Genomic DNA, 19,079 nt, shown 5'->3' with positions numbered 1-19,079 from the left:
ACGTCTGGGAGCCAGGAGAGAGCAATTACAGGGTTCAGGCTAGGGTGTAGTTTTGCCCTGCAGCATGTTCATGCAAAAGCTATTGAGCACCTGCTTTGTGCCTACATTGTCAGGTGTTAGGATCTGGTTCCTGGCCTCGCTGAGCATGGAGCCTAGTGGAAGAGACCAAATCAAGTCAACTTACCACACAAAGATGAAATTACAACTGTGGCAGGTGCTACAAAATTGAACTAAAGGGTTCTGACTGACGGTTTCTGATTGAGGGATTTAATAAGGGGTTTTTACTCAGGAGGAACTGTGGAGGAGGGGAGGCAGGGAAGGCTTTCCTGAGGAAGAGCCGTTTGAGAGAGAGGGATCTAGGGGGAGAGTGAGGTGTTACCTTGGCATTCCAGGTAGACGAAGAAGCCTGTGTGAAGGCCAGTGTGGCTGGAAAGCAGGATGCAGGGTGAAGCTGTGGGAAGTGGTGGGTACACACCACGCTGGACTTGGTAGGCCCCCTAGAGATTCTGGTCCTAATCCTGCTACTAGCAGGGTCGGGGGTGGGACAGCAACATGCTCATGTTTGTGTTTTGCAAGGTTCCTCTGGCTGCATGGCAGCATTGTGTGGGATGGGTTGGGAGAGACCTTTGAGAAGGCTCCTGCAGTTATCCAAGCAAGAGATGATAGTGGCTTGGCCTGGGGTGGTGGTGGATATGGAGAAAAAGCATGGAAGGGATTTCACTGTCTTTTCAGCGTCTGATGAAACCAAAAAGAAGATGTACAGCTCCATCCTGGTGGTGGGAGGTGGTTTGATGTTTCATAAAGCTCAAGAATTTCTGCAGCACAGAATTCTCAATAAGATGCCACCTTCATTCAGGCGAATTATTGAAAATGTGGATGTGATCACAAGGCCCAAGGTATGTTGTACACGGTGCAAGTTGTACTCTTTGCCAGTGAAACAGCATTATTTCTAGTTGTAATGTATTGGACAGAGAAAATCCTGGGAGGCGTGGGTTTGTGTCTGGGGAGTTCTTAAGGGCTTGATCAAGTGGAAAAATTACTTCAGCAGGTCACAGATGTGGTGAAAGGAGCTCTGGACTAGGGACTAGATTACTGGCTTTTAATCCCTGCTGTGCCCTCCAAACTAGCATGACTGATTTCCACCTTTGTCAGAGGACTGGATGGGGCGAAGAGAAGACTGACTGTTCTCACGCTGTCAGCCAGAACAACTCCATTTTTATCTCTTTCATATTAAGAATCTCCTGCTGGTCCCTAGACCAGGTGATCTTCAAGGATCTTTTTGGTTTGAACTGTCTTGGCAACCATAAATGCAGGAATTTAGAAACAGATTGTGTCTGTATTTTATTATTCTCACTGACAATTCCTGGGAATATTTTTATTTAATTTTAATTCTGAGGGAGGGATTGTGGGATATATTTATTCCAGTCAAACTTCAAAATAAGTTATGTCCTTACATATGTTCCTGCCTATAGAGACTGTTTGTGGAATAATAGTAAATAGTGAATAGTAGCATTTTCAGTAATAAGAACTAAAAAATTTTCTTGTGAGTTGAAATAGAAGATGTCTGTGGTTCATGGATCCTTCATGAGTCTTTAATGCAGATTGAAAATCTGGTTTATTCCATATTGACTCAGCAGGGTTTTTTCTACCCCCAAATTCAAGTAAATGATTAAGTATATGTCTTGTCTGCTTACACTGAAATATCTTTGTTTATCACCTCTCTAGGACATGGATCCCCGGCTGATTGCATGGAAAGGAGGGGCAGTGTTGGCTTGTTTAGATACGACACAGGAGCTGTGGATTTATCAGAGAGAATGGCAGCGCTTTGGCGTCCGCATGCTACGAGAGCGAGCTGCTTTTGTGTGGTGAAATGGACAGAAAAGTCACTGTTGAAGACCAACACATAACCTTGTGGTATAAAAGACTCTTATAGAACATTTATATTCTAATTTATTGACCTAGGTGCTTAAGTTTTATGAATTTTAACTTTTATGTTGAGAACATGACATTGGTGTAAAAAATAAGCTGCTTTTGTAGTCAGGACATTTGAGAATAAATATGAACTTAGTCTTCAGTGGTAAACTCTCCTGCCCCTTCTTCAGGGTCTGTAACTCCCAATGATCTAAATTGTTGCAGTAGAGTGGTTCTCAGGTGGTGAAGCCCTTCATTTAGGTTGGCTTCTGAGAGTCACCAGGCAGTCTCACATAACCATGAGGGGTGGGTGTGTGACTGTGCACCTGAATTGTGAGAAATGTCTGGTCACGCATTTTCCCTCTTACCTAGTACAGCAAGCACGTATGTCATGACTTGTGTATGCTGCTAAAATTCCAAATAGGAAAGAAAGTTTTTTGTTTTTTTAAAATTTTCTCCTGTATTACAAAAAATATTGGGGCACATTCAGGTCTAGATTTCCAGAGGCAAAGATTTAAGGCTGGGCTGGCTGGCTTTTGTTACTGACATAATCTAGGGTGGGCTTGGGGAAGGAAAACAATCATTGACCAAAACAGAACAGAAATGAAAAGGAAAACTCATTTGCTTCCTAAAGCCAGATAGAAATGATTTAGGTTAATGATTTTCTAATGTGTCATACAGATAAACAAGGAGACTGCTGTAATTTCTAACTTAAGCATCAGGTCCCCAATTTTCCTTTACCTGAAAAATGAAGTGAAAGTTCTTGGAGTACTTTTTGTTCAGTATGATCAGTTGACCTTAATCTGTGAGCAGTCTGAACCAACGTTTAAATACAGACAGCTATTACCACCAGTGGTCCAGGCCTTGGTCCAGCCTTCTGAGCCCCTGCAGAGGAAGGGAAGGAGGTTTGGAGACTGGAGCCAGCCAGCACAGCCTATGGGCTCAGAGACCTGGGAGGATGGGGAGGATGCCTGATTCCTGCCACTCCCTGCCAGGGACCATCTCGCTTCTCTAGAACTGAGGGTGGGAGTGGGGCTGGGGGAAAGACAGAAGTAGATGCAGGTAAGTGGAATATAGAAGCAGTAAGGACGGTTGTGGGGACTTCCCTGGAAGTCCAGTGGTTAGGACTCGGCACTTTCACTGCTGTGGCCCCGGGTTCAATCCCTGGTCGGCGAACTAAGACCCCACAAGCTGCGCAGCATGGCCAAAAAAAAAAAAAGGATGGTTGGAAGTTTTAGGACTTGGAGAAATGCTGTTACTAGAGCATTTTAAATAAATAGGATTATTTTGCATATCTGCTCAGTAGGTTGGAAACAAAGAAGAGTCTGCCAGTATAACAAAATTTTAATTTGCTAGTATTATTTGGGTTGTTTGCCTTAAATTTGAAAATTGTATGCTTTTATTTTTTCAGTTTTTTAACAAAATAGTTAAATTTATACAATACTGATTTTATGTTTCTGGGCTGTTTCAACACAGTTTAATACTGGCTACCTAGTTCTAAAAGCATAATGTATTTCTGTTTATAATAGTTTTTCGCATAATAGCATATTGCTCTTATAACTGGTAGATGTTGATTCAGAGGAGGTTGGTTTCTGGTCCAAGTTTTGACATAAGCCACCTTCTATTACCAGCACTTACAAGCACCGTGAAAACTGATCATGACAAGTAAGTGAGCTTTACCACATTAATTGTATTGCCTCAGGCATTGCTAAGTACTTGCTTGTGAAGCTGGACACTCTATGCTTCCTTATTTTGGTCTTTATCTGTAAGACATGTATTAGAAGGAGTGGCATGGTCCTTTAAGAATAATCTACAAGAACATTTTAACAGTCATCCACCTGAAACTGACCCACATTCTAGAGCAGATGCAGTCTTGCACTGTGCGAAAGAGACAAGCTTTCCTAGAAAAATATGGGTGCTAATGTAAACAACCTTTTGGTGACCTCTGCATTAAGAAAAAGATGCTTTGAGAAAACTAAAAAGTTGGAAGACTTAAAACGCCACACATCTCTACATTGTGTAATTCTATGGTAGATTCTGTTTTTTATTTAAGTAAACCAGTGCAATAATTCATTTATAAAAAGATTAATTACTTCAAGAGGGCTAACTTCAACATAGGAATTATTTTTGTTTTGAGCATGGAAAGTTATGTAATAACCATAAAACTCTGAATTCTGACAGTGACTTCTAATAGGTAACTTTGGGCAAAAGTAGACATCAGCTCTGCAAGTGATGTATTTTGTTGTTGATGTTAAAAGTCACCTGTACAAGAGTCAGATAGGACATGAATCTAGTTCTGAGAGGGAGGGTCCTATGCAAATACCAAGTATACAAGTGGTTCCACATAGAGTAGGTCATCTGGTCAGCAAAGACAGGTTCAGCTTGTTATTCCCTATTTTTGTTATCTTAGAAATAAGGACTTGTGTGTGTCATAGAAGGTTTTTCACCTAAGAAGTTATTGAGTGAATTAGTGAGGACTCTTAGGTTTGGCATTCATTAATTAAACTTAGAAAGTTATAGAGCTAAACAATTCTCCCTACTCTGCAGAGCATGGACTAGTCAAGACTGGATATTCGGCTGGGAGATGCTTTATCATTGATTATCTGAATGGTTATAGTTTAATAAGTGTTCTTGATTTTTAGGTGTGAAATTGACTTAGCTTTATAGTTATAAATTCAGTTTCTGTTCTTTAATGCCATAGTAGTTAGTAAATTTGTAACAAGTTTATTAGCATAAAAACTTTTAATTACTAGGCTAAGGTGTATGTATTCAGTTGTGAATCCTCCCTTACTTCCTTTTGCTAAAGCAGGTATACATATGGTTGACCCTTGAACAACACAAGTTTGGGCAGATTCACTTATATGTAGATTTTTGCAATAAATACATACTACAGGTCTGCAGTTGGTTGAATCCACGGATGCAGAACCACAGATACAGATGGTGGACTGTAAAGTTATACATGAATTTTCGACTGCACAGGGGTCAGCACCCCTACCCCCTGGGTTGTTCAAGGTTCAACTGTAATCCTCCCTACAAGTAGCCCATACAGTAAACTTCAGAATCATCACAGATGCTTTCCTCCTGTAATTGGAGCAGTAGGAAGGCTTTAAGGTCTCCTGCTTTGTGGCTGGGCTACAGGGAGGAGCAGCTGTAGTGGCAGGCGTGCACCCTTCTCCCCATCGACACACGTTTGGCATGGAGAAGCTCTGTGCAGAAAGCTGTAGCATCCTTCATGAGGCGGTATGTGGGGCAGACACTGAGCGCAGTGTCGTTGTCTTTGGTATCCTCTGTGAAACAGACCACGACGTATTTGTGCAGATGAGTCTGGCTTCTCAGATCGCTGCAGAAGAGGTTAAAGGCGAGGGGGAACAGGTCTTGGGAGTTCTCACAGGGGCTGCCCCCCCTCTTGCCACAGGTACCATCACACATGGTGTTATCATTGGAAAGAAGGAAAATGACCTTATCCGTGGCTTTCTTCTGAGTGGTAAGCCACTGCACGGGACCCTTCTCGGCTATTTTCTTTTTCTGCCATTTTTCAAGGATGACTTCACTTCTGCAGTGGTTTTGAAGAAATTCAGTGAAGTAACAAACTGTGTGATGGAAACATATTTCAGATGGGTAAACCACAAGAACCTTAATGGGGGCAGTAGTGTGGTGGTAGAGAAGGAAGTCTTCTTGATCCTTTCTGTGGGGGAGAAAAGCATTTGTCATCTGTGGACAGCAAATAACAGGCTTTCACGCTAGTCTAAACCATCGCTGAGGAATGATCCCTTGCTAGGGCACATCAGCTGAGCACCAGGGATGTTATTACTGCCAGAGAGGAAAATACCCCTGATGTTCCTTTTGTACACATCACCTGAAACACACCAATGCTTAAAACTAAAAGATGCTTAAAAGATGTATTTTCTAAGTCCCTATCACTGAATTAGTCCTCTTGATTAAGCCCGTAGCTTTTCAAATAAATTCATAGAAACTGTTCATGTTTAAGATACTCTGTTTCAGGTGGGTGGTTGTAAATTTAGTAGTTTTAGTGCCATATGTGAACAAGGACAGCTGACCTCTCTGCCCTTCACATCACGTTTTGAGTTGGGTCAACTCAGTAGTTGTTCCATCTTCTACCTACAGGTGGTAGAGTTTCTTTACAGTTCCATAAGGTTAAGTGGTACCCCCATTTCAGCTGGAACTCAACTGGAATTCTGTCCTATACGTGCTAAAGAATGGAAACTAGGTATGAAACTACTGTAACGAATACAAGTCAAACAATATCCATTAATATAATAAGTATTCTTAAGGTCAAAGTTCGACATGGCTTGCTTACCTAAGAACATGGGATTAATCTTGTTATGTATACAACATCACAAACAACTCAAAGACTACATTTATATTTCCTTGTCTGTGTGTGGAGGGGAGGAGAAGCAGAGGTTTTCAGTGGGCCTCCCTCTAGCTGTGTATCTATATAAATACTCTGATTTCTTATTCAAGTCTTCGGTGTTTTAGAGGTGGCAAGATCCTTAGAGTATATGAATCCAAGTGAGTGTTGTTCTTATGCTTTGGAAGAATTATTTTTCAAAAGTAGGAACTAGCATAGAGTATCTATCACAGGTAAAATGTAATTTGTTATCAGCTATCTTTGGCCCATTACACTCGTTGTAGATGCCTCGATGGTAAAAAGAAAACAGGTGATAGCAGATCTGGAGTCCCAGTCCCTGCTTTACCTTAGCAGGTGTGGTCCAGTCATTATATTAGTCTTTAGGAGAGCTCTGAGGCATTAACTAAATGTCTGACTCTTGTGTAATGCCAAAATGTGATTGCCTTTGGAGGAATCTCCTTTAAAAAAAAAAAAATCAGTGTTATTTCCTCATCTGCGTTTCTTTAAAGAACTGAATTATAACCCTTACCATGCCTCCAGGTCAGATAGATCCCGACCGCCAGCACCCACGTGGCCACCAGCAGAGCCGAGAGGAGGAGAGGCAGCCATCCACCCGACACACCTCTGCCTGGAGAAAACAAAGCTTATTCATCTTCAGCAGAACAGAACCGAATTTATCTCTTATTTGGAAACTAAAACTTTTACTCAGTGCTTTGTGGAAGTTTTGGTCCCTTTAAAGCCAAGGGTCAGTAGACCTCCAGGGGGTCTGCAGATCAGTGTGTTTTTCCATAGTGTCCAGGTGTTTCATTAGATTCTCAAAAGGGAGAGGGGGCCAGGAGGTTAGGAACAGTCCTCTAAAATCATTTTGGCCTCTTACTCCACATTTTCACTGTGGTAACCAGAGTTTACGTTCGTTTTTTTGTTCTTTGCTGAATTAATGTTATTCTGGGTGCAATTACTTAATACATAATATGGATAGATGGCATTTTTAAAGGCTGTTTTGTCAGACTGACAGATGTGGGGGGTCATGCCACCTGGTTACGGGAATGTTGAGGATCAGTTAAGCTCCAGCGTGTGAAAGTGCTCAGGAATCCATAGGCACTGTGCCTACACAGCAGTCAGGATTGTTAGGAGGGTGGGTTTCTAAGACCAGCACCTTTTAACTTTTTTTTTTTAAATTAATTTATTTATTTTTGGCTGCGTTGGGTCTTCATTGCTGCGCGCGGGCTTTCTCTAGTTGCAGCGAGTGGGGCTACTCTTCGTTGCAGTGCGCAGGCTTCTCATTGCGGCGGCTTCTCTTGTTGTGGAGCACGGGCTCTAGGCGCACGGGCTTCAGTAGTTGCAGTGTGTGGGCTCAGTAGTTGTGGCTCGCGGGCTCTAGAGTGCAGGCTCAGTAGTTGTGGTGCATAGGCTTAGTTGCTCCGCGGCTTGTGGGATCTTCCCAGACCAGGGCTCGAACCCATGTCTCATGCACTGGTAGGCGGATTCGTAACCACTGAGCCACCAGGGAAGCCCCCTTTTAACTTTTGACCCCACCGCTGGGCTAGTTCTGGAAGCATTTTATTTGTCAACCTGCAATGAAGGTACTAACATCGCTAAATCCAGAGAGACATTCTCCAGAACCAGCTGCTCTTAGGCACCAATGATGTGTGTCTCTTGGTGCCACTATTCCTAATTTGTTATCCAAATGTCTGTGTGGCCACAATGAATGACAGTAACAGCCAGGCCTGGGCCACTGAGACAGATAAGAAAGTCAAAAAGCAGTGAAATGCATGTTCCCTCATATACTCAGTCCCTTTACAGCCCTGACGTTTTTCAGGAGATCCTTGCGGCACTCTGAATATCAATTTTGCACCGTTGATTTTTTTCCCTTCTTGTGTATATCCTGCTTGGTCACGGATCTTGATCTCATAAATGAAGCCTCATTCTTACTCAGTTTGCAGCTCTCGGGCACAGCACCGCCGTCTTTCCCTGTACCCTGTTCAGCACCTGCAGGCAGGGACCCTCCCTCACGCTCCCCGACCCCCAGCCTGTTGCATATTGAATGGGGGTGGGGCTGGGGGCCTTCATGTCCTCAGCCTCTTTGATCCTCCCATAGAAAGGGCTGGACACTTACTGTGATCCCGAGGGAAGTGGACACCCGTTTGTGGGCAAAGCCCCACAGTTCTCTGCGTCGGACGCAGTCGTTGCCACAGGTATGGAAATACGGAGTCAGCTAAGGAGAAATGAGGGGCTCAGCCTTATTTGTACTTTCACCAGAACTTCTCTTCCCTTTTTTTCTGGCTTCAACCCCTCTCTAGCATTGTAATAGGACATTTTTTTTCCTTGGTCATACTTCTGTCACAAAGCCCTAAAATCCAGACTAGTGACTCAAGACCAAACCTTCTAAGACTCCTGAGCTGTGAACCTAAACTTTGTACATGTTGCTAAGATGTTAATTTCCTTATGTAAAAGGGTTAGGTCACATCCTAATACATATACAAATATGTCCTCCAAAAAACAGAGCAGTGGGACTCCTCTTGACCTAAGCCAGTGCTTTATGACATGTAAGTCCCTTGGGACTAGGAGAGTCTGGTTCCCTGGAAAAGGGGTGCAGTCCTAACGTGCTGATGGGTATCTGCTCCTCCGGGCGTGTCTGAGCTCTGCCTGTATGTCCCGGGAATGAAGAACAAAAAGGCCCTTATGTCTTGGGTGTAGCTGTGTCCCACCGGGACCCTCCATGGCCCCACAGCATACACTCAGTGTGGAAAGAGCTGTGAGAGCACCTGCTAGCCCAACTTCCTGTTCTCCAGCGGAGTAAACTCAGTCCCCAAGGGGACAGAGTTGCCCTTCAAAGTTCATATGCTGATTGGGAACCAAGCCTGCTGATTTCAAATCCTTTGTTACTTCATTTTGCAGTGAAAATGGAGGCTTGGGATAATAAAATGGCTCAGAATTCCTCTGTGTTTCTGTGACAGAAAATAGGAATAAAAGCACCTTGGAAAGTCAACAGCCACTCACAAAAGCAGAAGGGACTGTGATGATAAGGTCAGCTTCCTGACCTCACAGCTGTGAAGATGGAGGCCGGGATTCCCCATCAACCTCACATAATGGCGAGACTGCTGGCAGAAGCGAGCTGGGGAGAGAACTCATCTGCTCCAACTAGAAAAACTCCTCAAAGGCATTGAGTGGCGGTGCAGTGGGTCTTCAGTGCCCCTCCCCTCTCCTCCCCTCCCCAGAGCATCTTGTTCAGCTTTACCTGGACCACAGCACCTTAACGTTCCCCAGTCACTTGAACCACCACAGAAGTTCGAGTTAGTTCCTTCTGGTGCAGGTGAGTGAGACAAAAATCAAGAATTAGGAGCCAGGGACTTCCCTGGTGGCACAGTGGTTAAGAATCCGCCTGCCAATGCAGGGGACATGGGTTCGAGCCCTGGTGCGGGAAGATCCCACATGCTGCGGAGCAGCTAAGCCCACGTGCCACAACTACTGAGCCTGTGCTCTAGAGCCCGTGAGCCACAACTACTGAGCCCGCGAGCCACAACTACTGAGCCCACGTGCCACAACTACTGAAGCCCTCGTGCCTAGAGCCCATGCTCTGCAACAAGAGAAGCCACTGCAGTGAGAAGCCCGCGCACCACAACGAAGAGTAGCCCCGCTCGCCGCAATTAGAGAAGGCCCGCAGGCAGCAATGAAGACCCCAATGCAGCCAAAAATAAATACATTTAAAAAAAAAAAAAAAGGTATTAGGAGCCATACAAATGATTAGATCAAAGACTGCCAATGAAGACACCGCTCTTCCCAAACTGACTTTGAGCTCATTAGACTATGTGTGAGTCAGGATTCACTCCATACTTCTGAGACCTCTACCTTTGGTTGGTTTTAGAGTCACAGGGATGTTTCCAGGGATGCTCCCAGGGACTTGTTTTCCTTTGTCTGAATTAATCAAGATAGCCCAGCATATTTGTACAGCAGACAGTTCTGTCCGTGCTCTCTCAAAAGAGAGCCTGTCCAGGGAATCTGCATTCTTCGACAAGAGAAGGAGAGCTGGAGGTTGAGGACGGGGGTGGTGTTGAGGAAATGAAGGGGAAAAAAGTACCTCCAACACATAAGAAGTCCCAATTACAGTGGTATTTTGGATGAGAGCCATATATCTGTTTCCAAGGCGACTGGTTGTAAAGTTCACTTCTACCATGGTCTCATTCTTCTTACAAGCAGTGATGTTTGATTCCCACAGACTTCCTGTGAGTTGAGAGAGAATCACAAGACTGGAGTTGCAAACTCAGCCCTCACTTAAGCCCCCATAAGGGCTTGACAAAAACAGATGTACGTTCTGAGGCACACGTCCAAGAGATACTTACTCAGCTACACAGTGTGCCTTTTATTTATCATCTCAAAGTAACCTGCTGCCCAAGAAAGTTTAGTGACCCCACGTCACTGCTTTGCTGCAAACAGCTTCCCTGGGCGGAGGGTGGTGAGAGGCACAGGCCGGGTTCTACTACTCCCTTCTATTCTCAACATCCATTTTGAGTGAAGGGCTGGGGTCAGGATTTCCTCCTTTCCAGGATGGGGAGCAGGAGCCACAGGTTAGGAGACATGTCTAAGTTTATAGAGCGAGGGAATTCAGCTAGAACTAGAACACTCTGCGTTCCAGGAACTCCATCCATCAGACTACTCTGCCCCAGCTTTACTGGATGTCAAGAAATAAGGAAATATCTCATGCTTAGAAGATACCCAGACAGGTCTACTCTGAGAAAAAGGCCATTTCAAGTCCCAGCTCAGAACTGTCTTTAGGAGTTGGGTTCTAGGACTGATTGGAGGCCCTCAGACCCCCTCACATCCCAGTGTCCTCCAACACTCCAGATCTATTCTGGTGGGAGGCGAGAGAGGAGGCACAATGCTCCAAGTCTGCCTTCCAGCGAGGAGACGCGTGCACTCAGTCTGCTGGGGTTCATAGGGATGCCTGTGGCATGGGGGTGCCTAAGAGGCAAGGACTGATCCCTTCAAAACCACTAGCCTCATTAGCACCCTAAGACTGTATTACCCAGAAATGCACAGAAATCCTTGTAAAACCCTTGGAAGTTGGACAGTTGGGACTGATTATCCTGAATGGGCTTATTTAAAAATGCGAAGGGTGGGGGCAGGTTCTAACAGTCTGGCCTGTAGGATGTGGACCCCCGTGAGGTCACAGGTTGAGAGCCTGCTTCTAGTCACTACTTTAGCTAACGCTCCCACCTTGAATGTTTGCACATCCAAGCAGAAGGTGTGCAGGGTGCCCGTGACCACAGTTCAGTGGTACTGGTGTCTGAGCAGGTGGAGGACTTACAGATTCCCATCCAGGCAGGAAGGGCCTTTGGTTTGGCCTAAAATGTTACTTTAACCAAGGGAGCAGGGTGTTTTTTTTCTGTGACTTGCTCACCATATCAACCTACTAAGAGTCTGTCCATCCCTGGGTTCGGTGGGCACGGCGCTGGCCGGGATCAGCCTTCACAGTCTGAGCAATTGGGATACATAACAGCCCCACTCTAGGCCTCAGTTCCTTCATCTTAAAAAGCTTGAGCTGTGCTGACTCACGGTATGAATTTCTTCTAATAACAAAAGCAAATGCTGTATTTACTTACCTGCCTCGATGCACTTTATTTTGTATTTCATTATGTGGTCCAGGCAGCCTGGAAATTTGAAAGTTTTTACATTTTAGAAAAAGGTATCTCTGCTCCACCCCCTTGCCAACAAGTGCGCACACACATATGCTTACCACACCTGTAATGAATTGCCGGAACATTTCACATATGAGGTCAGATAGCAGATTTAAATGAGATGCTAACATTATACTGTTAAACAGAAGGTTATCTATTCATGAAGTGATAACCAGAGTCTAATTTAAATACAGCCTTTATCAAAACTATCTGTGATCCCCAAGAGAAGACTTAGAAACCAACCATTATTCAAAAATGAGGTTTGGTATTATGTGTAGATACTGCCCCTTCCAGGAGGTGGAGCTTAATCCCACCCTATACCCCCCAGCCCAGGATGGGGTAGACTTAGTGATTTGTTTCCAAAAACTAAATTTGGGAAAGGGAAAAATACTAGATTACACAGAGAAGCCTGGCAGACACCACTTAACCAGAGACAAAGGTGAGCACCACCTGTGACGTCCTGTGCGTGTCACCCACCCCGATAGAGTGTCATGAGAAGAGTGCTTCACCTCTGCGGAATTCTCACCAAACACACCTATATCCCCAGTCTAATCATGAGACAAACACCAGACAAACCCAGATTGGGTTTGCAGGATGCATGGCCATCACTCCTCAAGACTGTCATGGTCGTGAAACACAGGGAAAGACTAAGAAACTGTCACAGATCAGATGAGACGAAGGAGACACGGGGGACTAAATGCCACTGGGACAGAAAGAGGACATTAATGGAAAAGCAGGTGAAATCCAATAAAGTCCGGAGTTTTGTTCATAGAAATGTACCAGTGTTGGACTCTTAGTTTTGACAAATAGACCACGGTAATGTAGGATGTTACCGATAAGGGAAACTGGGTGAGAAGAATATGGGAACTCTTCGTACTAGCTTTGCAACTTTTCTGTAAATCTAAAATTATTCCAAAATATAATTTAAAAAATGAGATTTAGTCTCATCAAGAAAGCTGGGCACTACTGTGTAGTAAATGGTGTGATGCCAAGAATACACTGGACCACGACCAAGGAACAATGACAGATTGGAAATTGCCCCATTTGGCTTCGATGCTACAACTGGGACAGGGACAGGCATGGGATACAGAACAGGTGACCCAGCCGAGTGGGGGTGACGTGGGAGCTGCTGGGGCCGGGCACCATGCTGGACCCTCCTCACCCATGATCCCGTCTCATCCTCACCCCAACCCCGTGTGTGTTACTGCAGGCGTGACACCAGAGAGCTGATCGTGTGTCATAGAGCAAGGGAAAGAACCCAGCACTCAACTCAGTGCCACCTGCCTCTTCACTGCAGCTCAGGGGACAAACCTTCTGGAGTCTGTACATCCTCAGAGACCAGCCGCACGCTGTCAAGACTACACAGCCTGCCAGGAAGCTGAGGCTGGAACAAGTGTTTTGCATCATCAACAAAGAATGGCTAAAGTGCATCAGTCCAGAAGGACCAGAGTTTGACCGTCAGCTTCACTTCTGCATGTGTAACCAGGGCAAGTTACTTAAGCTCTCAGTTTCTTTATCTGTAAAACGGGGCTGTCCCAACCTCGGGTTGTTGACGGCTTAAGTGAGATGATGCGTGTCAAGTGCTCAATCAGTGCCTGACACACAGGAATGGGCTTTCCCCTCCATTTCACCTGACTTAATCCTCTCCTTGTGAGTGAGGTGTGGTTACCGTCATGTCCATATTACACACGAGGAAGCCGAGACTCAGCAAGGCCAAATGCCTTGTCCAGGGTACCCGGCCTCTCTGTACCAAACCACACACCAAAACAGGTGTCCCAGCAAGACAGACAGTAAGAGAAGAGTGAGGAAGTGTACCTGGTGAGGTGAAGTTCACAGCCAGGGAGGGGCCGTCTTCATATTTGCATTGGGGATGTTATGGGCCCCAATGAAATAGACTGTGTTCAGCTCTACAGGAAAGCCAATGTAGGAAAACGTCCACTGCAAGGCAAAGCGGGAAGCCCTGAATTTCCAAGTTCTTCTCATTTATAATTTCATTCCTTAACCTACTGCTGAAACTCACGTCTCTAGTCAATGTCTGCTAAGGAAATGGACCCTACACGATTGGCCAGTGTAACTCACAGAATCAGAGAAGTGTAAAATTCTAGAGCCAGGATGTAATTTAAGTTCAGCTTCCCTCACTTTGCTGATGGGGAAACTGAGGCCCAGGGATGCTGACTCGCCCAAGGCACACAGCAGAGAAATGGCCCCAAATGGGATTTGAACCCAGGCATCCTGCTTCAGGCTCCAGGTTGTAGCTCTCAGCAGCCTGTATGTGAGCACAACATCCACACCCCCAACAAAGGACCTGGATTAGTGACAATTAGCCAAGTGTCTCCAAGTGCTTACTTTGCCACCAGAGGGTCTGGTCTGAGTCTGGAAGGCCTCAGTGTAATTGCACCTGACGCAGCTGAAGGACTGGAAGTGGCTTTTGCCCGTCACGCAGATCTTGGTGGCTTTCAACAAGCGGATGCTGGCTGCCGAGGTGGGCAAGAGGGCAGTTGTGTATTTAGTGCTAAATCTGTGGATGACTTGATGCTAGACAGCCTACCTGCCTCATCGCACTTCACATTCACTGTAGCCCTCGAAGGTAGGCACGATGATTGTCTCCAGTTTACAGATGGGGTAAGTGAGGCTTAGGGAATTTCAGGGAGCTTTGCTGTGGCTTACAGAGTTCATCAGCGGAAGAATATGGATTCAAATTCCAAAGCCTTTCCTCATAGGTGAGCCTGAATTTCACAGATGCCTGCAAAGAGGAGTCTAACTGCACTATTCTGGGTCTCTTTTAAGAGGAACAGGCCTGCTGTATAGAACACCACAAAGGCCTTTCACAGTGTCCTCAGCAGCCATGCCTGTTCCGTCTGCACCTTTACGCATGCTGATCCTTCTCCCTGGGATGCCCTTTCCTCCTATTCTCTGCCTCTCCAAGTCTTACTCCTTCAAGGCCCAACTCATGCACCACCGCCTATAACAACAGCTAACATACATGAGCCAGCTCTGTGCCAGGGATGAAGCCAAATGCCTTATTGCAACATCTAATTTAATGTGGTCTCACCAGGGCCCTCTCCTGCTCCTCTCTCCCCAACCCCCTTCGCAGTACAGGTCCCTCCAGGATTCCCCTGATGGAGTCTGTGCCTGTGTCTGCCTCCCCTTGGCCCTCTGGGAACCCGACTGGCACTCCCAGATTATTGGCCGGATGGAATTTAGCTGAACTTAGTGGGTGGAACCTACACACATGGCCTTTAGGTCCCCAGGATTGGTTGATCCAAAGAACTCACAAGGTGCCTCAGAGAAATGAGGACTTCAGGACTTCCACAACGCCCTTTGGGAGGTGGAAAATTTATCTACCCGAGAGAATGTTTTCCTACACCTCGGGGATCATCTCTGGCCTTACCCAATTTTCTTCCATGAAGGACAGCATAACATACCGAAAAGCACCCCAGCGTGCCATTTGATGAGTTTTCACACTCATGCAGCCAGTACTTAAGGGACACCCCAGGAGTGCCCCTCAGGCCTCCTTTCAGTCATTCCCCGCCTGAGAGTAGCCACTGTCCTGACTTCTAACTGCTTAGAGTAGTTTTGCCTGTTTTGCACTTTTTGTTAATGGAATCATCTGGTGGGTAGGACTGCAGGCCTGCGTGCAGATGTGAAGGTATGAACTCCTGAATCTGGCTTCTTTTGTTTGTGAGATTCATCCACACTGTGTATAGTTACAGATCATTCATGCTCATTGCTATACTGGATTCCGTTTTGTGATTCTAATTCTACTGTCAGGCATTTGAGGCATTTTTTGGCTGTTATGAATACTGCTACTATGAACATTCTAGTCTGTGGCTTTGGTGCGTGCATGTACGTATTCTGTTGGATATGTGCCTGGGAGGGGAAGTAATGGGTTGTAGAGTCTGCCCTTTTCTGCTTTAGCAGACACGTCAGGCCTTATCTTTGATTGATGCAAACTTACCATCTGCCCGGAGTATCCAGCTTATGTTCATCAAAACTGAATAGTCCTCCAGCACAACACTGCTTTTAATAGGCTCCACTCGGAGATCCCTCAAGTCTCCTGGGGTCAGGGTGTGTCAGACCATCCATTCTGGAGATGGTCCTGGGAGAAGGCGAGACTGCCCATGACACCACCACCCCCCCCAAGCCCAAACCAATGCCACCTGCTCTACGTGACCCACCCTGACCACCCCTCACTCATAATTCATCTCTTCTTCCAGCTAAGGCAGGCCAGACATTTCTCAGTGCTGGTTGACGTGCAGCCGAGGTGATGCTCAACCTCCGGGCCCCAACCGACAGAGCACGTGTCACCACTCCGGGTCCCTTCATACGTATGTGTGTATCTAATATATTTGACATGTTTACTAGGATCAGTCCTGCCTTCCCCACACCTCATCCTGGACTCCGGCCAGCTGGCCCCCATGACTCTCCCGTCCTACCTCCCAGTCTCTGCTGGTACCATCTCCCCTCCAGCTCACCCTGTCCATCCACATTTCTTAGGCAGAAGCCCACCCAGTCTTCAAATGCTACAATCTCCCACACTCCTTCTTCTCTAAAACATTTGCATCCTGTTCCCAACTGTAAGTGACGTCCCTCCCGTGGCACTTGATCTCCCTCCAAGGAGTGGCAGGCTTCCCTTTTTACCTTGCATGGCGATTCCCACCCTTCCTGTGCCTCTAACTTGCCAGGAGTCCAGCCCCGAAACCCGAAACCCTGGGAGCTCTGCCTCGAGCAGATAGAGGCTTCACCCGCATCAGCTAAGGAAGCAATGGTTCACCCTGTGCCTGGTCTCTCATGACCTACTGCCGGGATTCGGGTCCCCTAAAGGTCCAACTGTGCTCTTGATGTAAAGGCCTGTTTCTAGTGCACCTACTGGGTTCAGAGCCACACTGAATCGTCTGCAAGAGAGAAAGAAACCGAGTGCCATGTTGAATACCGTCAAACCACAAGCTTTCATTTGCCAATTAGGCAAAACACCATCTTCTTCCTTAAATGCATATACAAGGGGTGAATGCTGAGCTGGTTCCACTTCACAGTTTGAGGGAGACTACGTGGCCCCATGGTAGGCTATGATGGGCCATAGATTAACCACTAGTGCACTTGACCCTCAAGCCTGGCCATCACCTCCCTTAAAGACCAGAGGTGGGTTTACCCCTCTCTGCACCTCAGCCGTCTCTGCTACAAGCAGGGGATAACTCTGGACCACCATGAAGGTCCCTTCACACGCTAATGTTTACCTGCAGGCTTTCAGGACAGTCTAGAATATTTATTGAGTTTTCCCAGGTTAAGGACTGGCTGTGCCAAGAAGATAAGCAGAAGAGTGCAGTCCATGGTGCCTTTCCCAGGTGCTTTAAAAAATTCTTCTAATATAAAAGGACTCACCTGAGATATTTACAAAATCATAACGCAACTGTGATTTCATCATGTTATCTTTTAAAAAGAACTTTTAGGGCTTCCCTGGTGGCACAGTGGTTAAGAATCTGCCTGCCAATGCAGGGGACACAGGTTCGAGCCCTGGTCCAGGAAGATCCCACGTGCTGTGGAACAACTAAGCCCGCGTGCCACAACTACTGAGCCTGTGCTCTAGAGCCCACGTGCCACAACTACTGAAGCCTATGCTCCGCAACGAAGAGTAGCCCCCGGTCGCTGCAACCAGAGAAAAGCCCACGCTAGCAACGAAGACCCAGTGCAGCCAAAAATAAAATCAATAAAATATATAAAATTTATTTTAAAAAAATAAAGAGAACTTTTAAAAAAATAAATAATATCATCAGTGTCTAAGAAAGGCCAGTATTAAATCCTTTGGAGTTAACTGCTCATGTCTTTTTATAGGAAAAAATAATTAGTACTTTGGTTTTGTAATAAAATACTGGATCTAAAAGGCAGCCGCAAGTTCCAGTGACATGACACAGTGTGGTTAAGTCCACCAGCTCTGGAATCTGATCCCTCACGGCCTCAACGTTTCTAAACACCTTGTATGACAGAAGGCAAGACTTTTGATAGTTTGAGTAATCTGAGTTGGGTGAAATTGTCAGTTGCTCATCTTTGTCTTTTTAAAGCTGAACTCCAACGGATATCATCAGGCAGCTTTTTAAACAAATGAGCCACGATACTGGGAGCTACGTTCTTGTCAAAGGGCTGGTGAGACAAATTTTAGGAAGAAGCAAAGCAACAGCTCTAAACTTTACAGAGTTCAAGCTGTTGGCCTAAGTTAGCAGCTACTGCAAAGGCAATGAATTCTTCCTCTAGTGGAAAAGGCCAGGGACTGAGGGGATGGGCTCTGAACTGAGACAGAGGACAAGGAGAGTAGCTGAAGACGTAAGGGCAGGGAATGGGGTTTGTCTTTCCATCACCAAGTAACACCATGCTTTTATGCTATGTGCTATGCTAAAAGGGCAGCAATATAGCTTCAAATGCTATTTCGCAGATGAGCTTTTCTTTAATGACCCAGAAGATTCCCTCAGTCCTTCAAGGCACAGGGGACGAAAAGAAACCTGCAGTAGAGTTCAGGAGCTTAGCTCTGAGGACAAGGGCCCCAGTACAGCGAAATTAACAGGGCAAAAAAGGCGAGTGGAATGGAGAAGCAGCTCTTGTGTCCCCAAATAGGGCAGACCTCAAGACCCCAGGCAATAACAATAGTGAACACCTACTATGTGCCAGGCTCTTTGCTGCTGCCTTGCAGGCCCTATAGCTGTCCTTCACTAGATCCTGGTAAGTTAGGTATGACCCTTCCTTACACAGATGAGGACAAGAGGTTCCGTGAGTATAAATGGCTGAATCAAGAGCACATGGTGGCATGTGAACCCAGGTTTGTCTGATTCCCTTGCTCCTGACTCAAGCAGCCCGACACCCGGTGCCCCAGAGCATGCACAGCGTCCCCTTCAGACGGCCCTCCGCGAACGCCTTGGAGAAGCATGAGCTGACGGGTGGGACGAATTTGGGTCCGGGCTCGAGGCACGGGAAAGCGGGAGAGGGGCGCGGACGTGGGCTTACCGGCTCCGGAGGCATGGCACCGCAGCACAGCGCGGACAGGCTCAGCAGTACTAGCGACATCGCGGGGCCACCGCCCGCCACCGCTCGTGGTCCCGGCCAGCCTTCGGCCGCGCTGTTATCCCGGCGCCCGGGGC

The 19,079-nt window shown here is 46.3% G+C and overlaps 2 protein-coding genes across 15 annotated transcripts in view; one reads left to right on the top strand and one right to left on the bottom strand.

Annotated features, from left to right (window-relative positions):
- The window catches only part of ACTR8 (actin related protein 8), a 25,020-nt gene extending 11,497 nt beyond the window's left edge, over positions 1–13,523 (top strand). Inside the window, exons 12-17 of one of the 14 annotated variants that reach the window (XR_014251121.1) lie at positions 733–896; positions 1,726–1,914; positions 3,543–3,576; positions 5,327–5,395; positions 6,037–6,139; positions 6,821–8,475. Coding sequence is in view for 4 of the 14 variants with exons in the window: in XM_082414496.1 (XP_082270622.1) it covers positions 733–896; positions 1,726–1,869 (308 nt within the window). In the remaining 10 variants the exon portion in view is untranslated. Of the gene's footprint in view, positions 1–113; positions 897–1,725; positions 2,075–3,478; positions 3,577–5,326; positions 5,396–6,036; positions 6,140–6,820; positions 8,476–9,237; positions 9,594–13,165 lie in introns of those variants that run through there. The other 13 variants (XR_014251115.1, XR_014251120.1, XR_014251123.1 and 10 more) reach the window with 13 other exon arrangements.
- Positions 3,543–19,079, bottom strand: IL17RB (interleukin 17 receptor B). The gene is given in 16 exon segments (XM_082414566.1): positions 3,543–5,549; positions 5,552–5,596; positions 6,810–6,908; positions 8,397–8,447; positions 8,450–8,495; positions 9,519–9,533; positions 9,537–9,584; positions 10,359–10,501; positions 11,881–11,928; positions 13,771–13,809; positions 13,812–13,893; positions 14,302–14,429; positions 15,914–16,028; positions 16,032–16,054; positions 16,826–16,850; positions 18,946–19,079. Coding segments are annotated over 16 exon segments (1,473 nt in total). The 5' UTR covers positions 19,006–19,079; the 3' UTR covers positions 3,543–5,043.

Source organism: Balaenoptera physalus (genome assembly GCF_965194825.1).
Source record: "Balaenoptera physalus genome assembly, chromosome: 11".
NCBI classification, from domain to species: domain Eukaryota; kingdom Metazoa; phylum Chordata; class Mammalia; order Artiodactyla; family Balaenopteridae; genus Balaenoptera; species Balaenoptera physalus.
The sequence above is the reverse complement of the archived record's forward strand: the minus strand, read 5'-3'. Positions and strand labels throughout refer to the sequence as shown.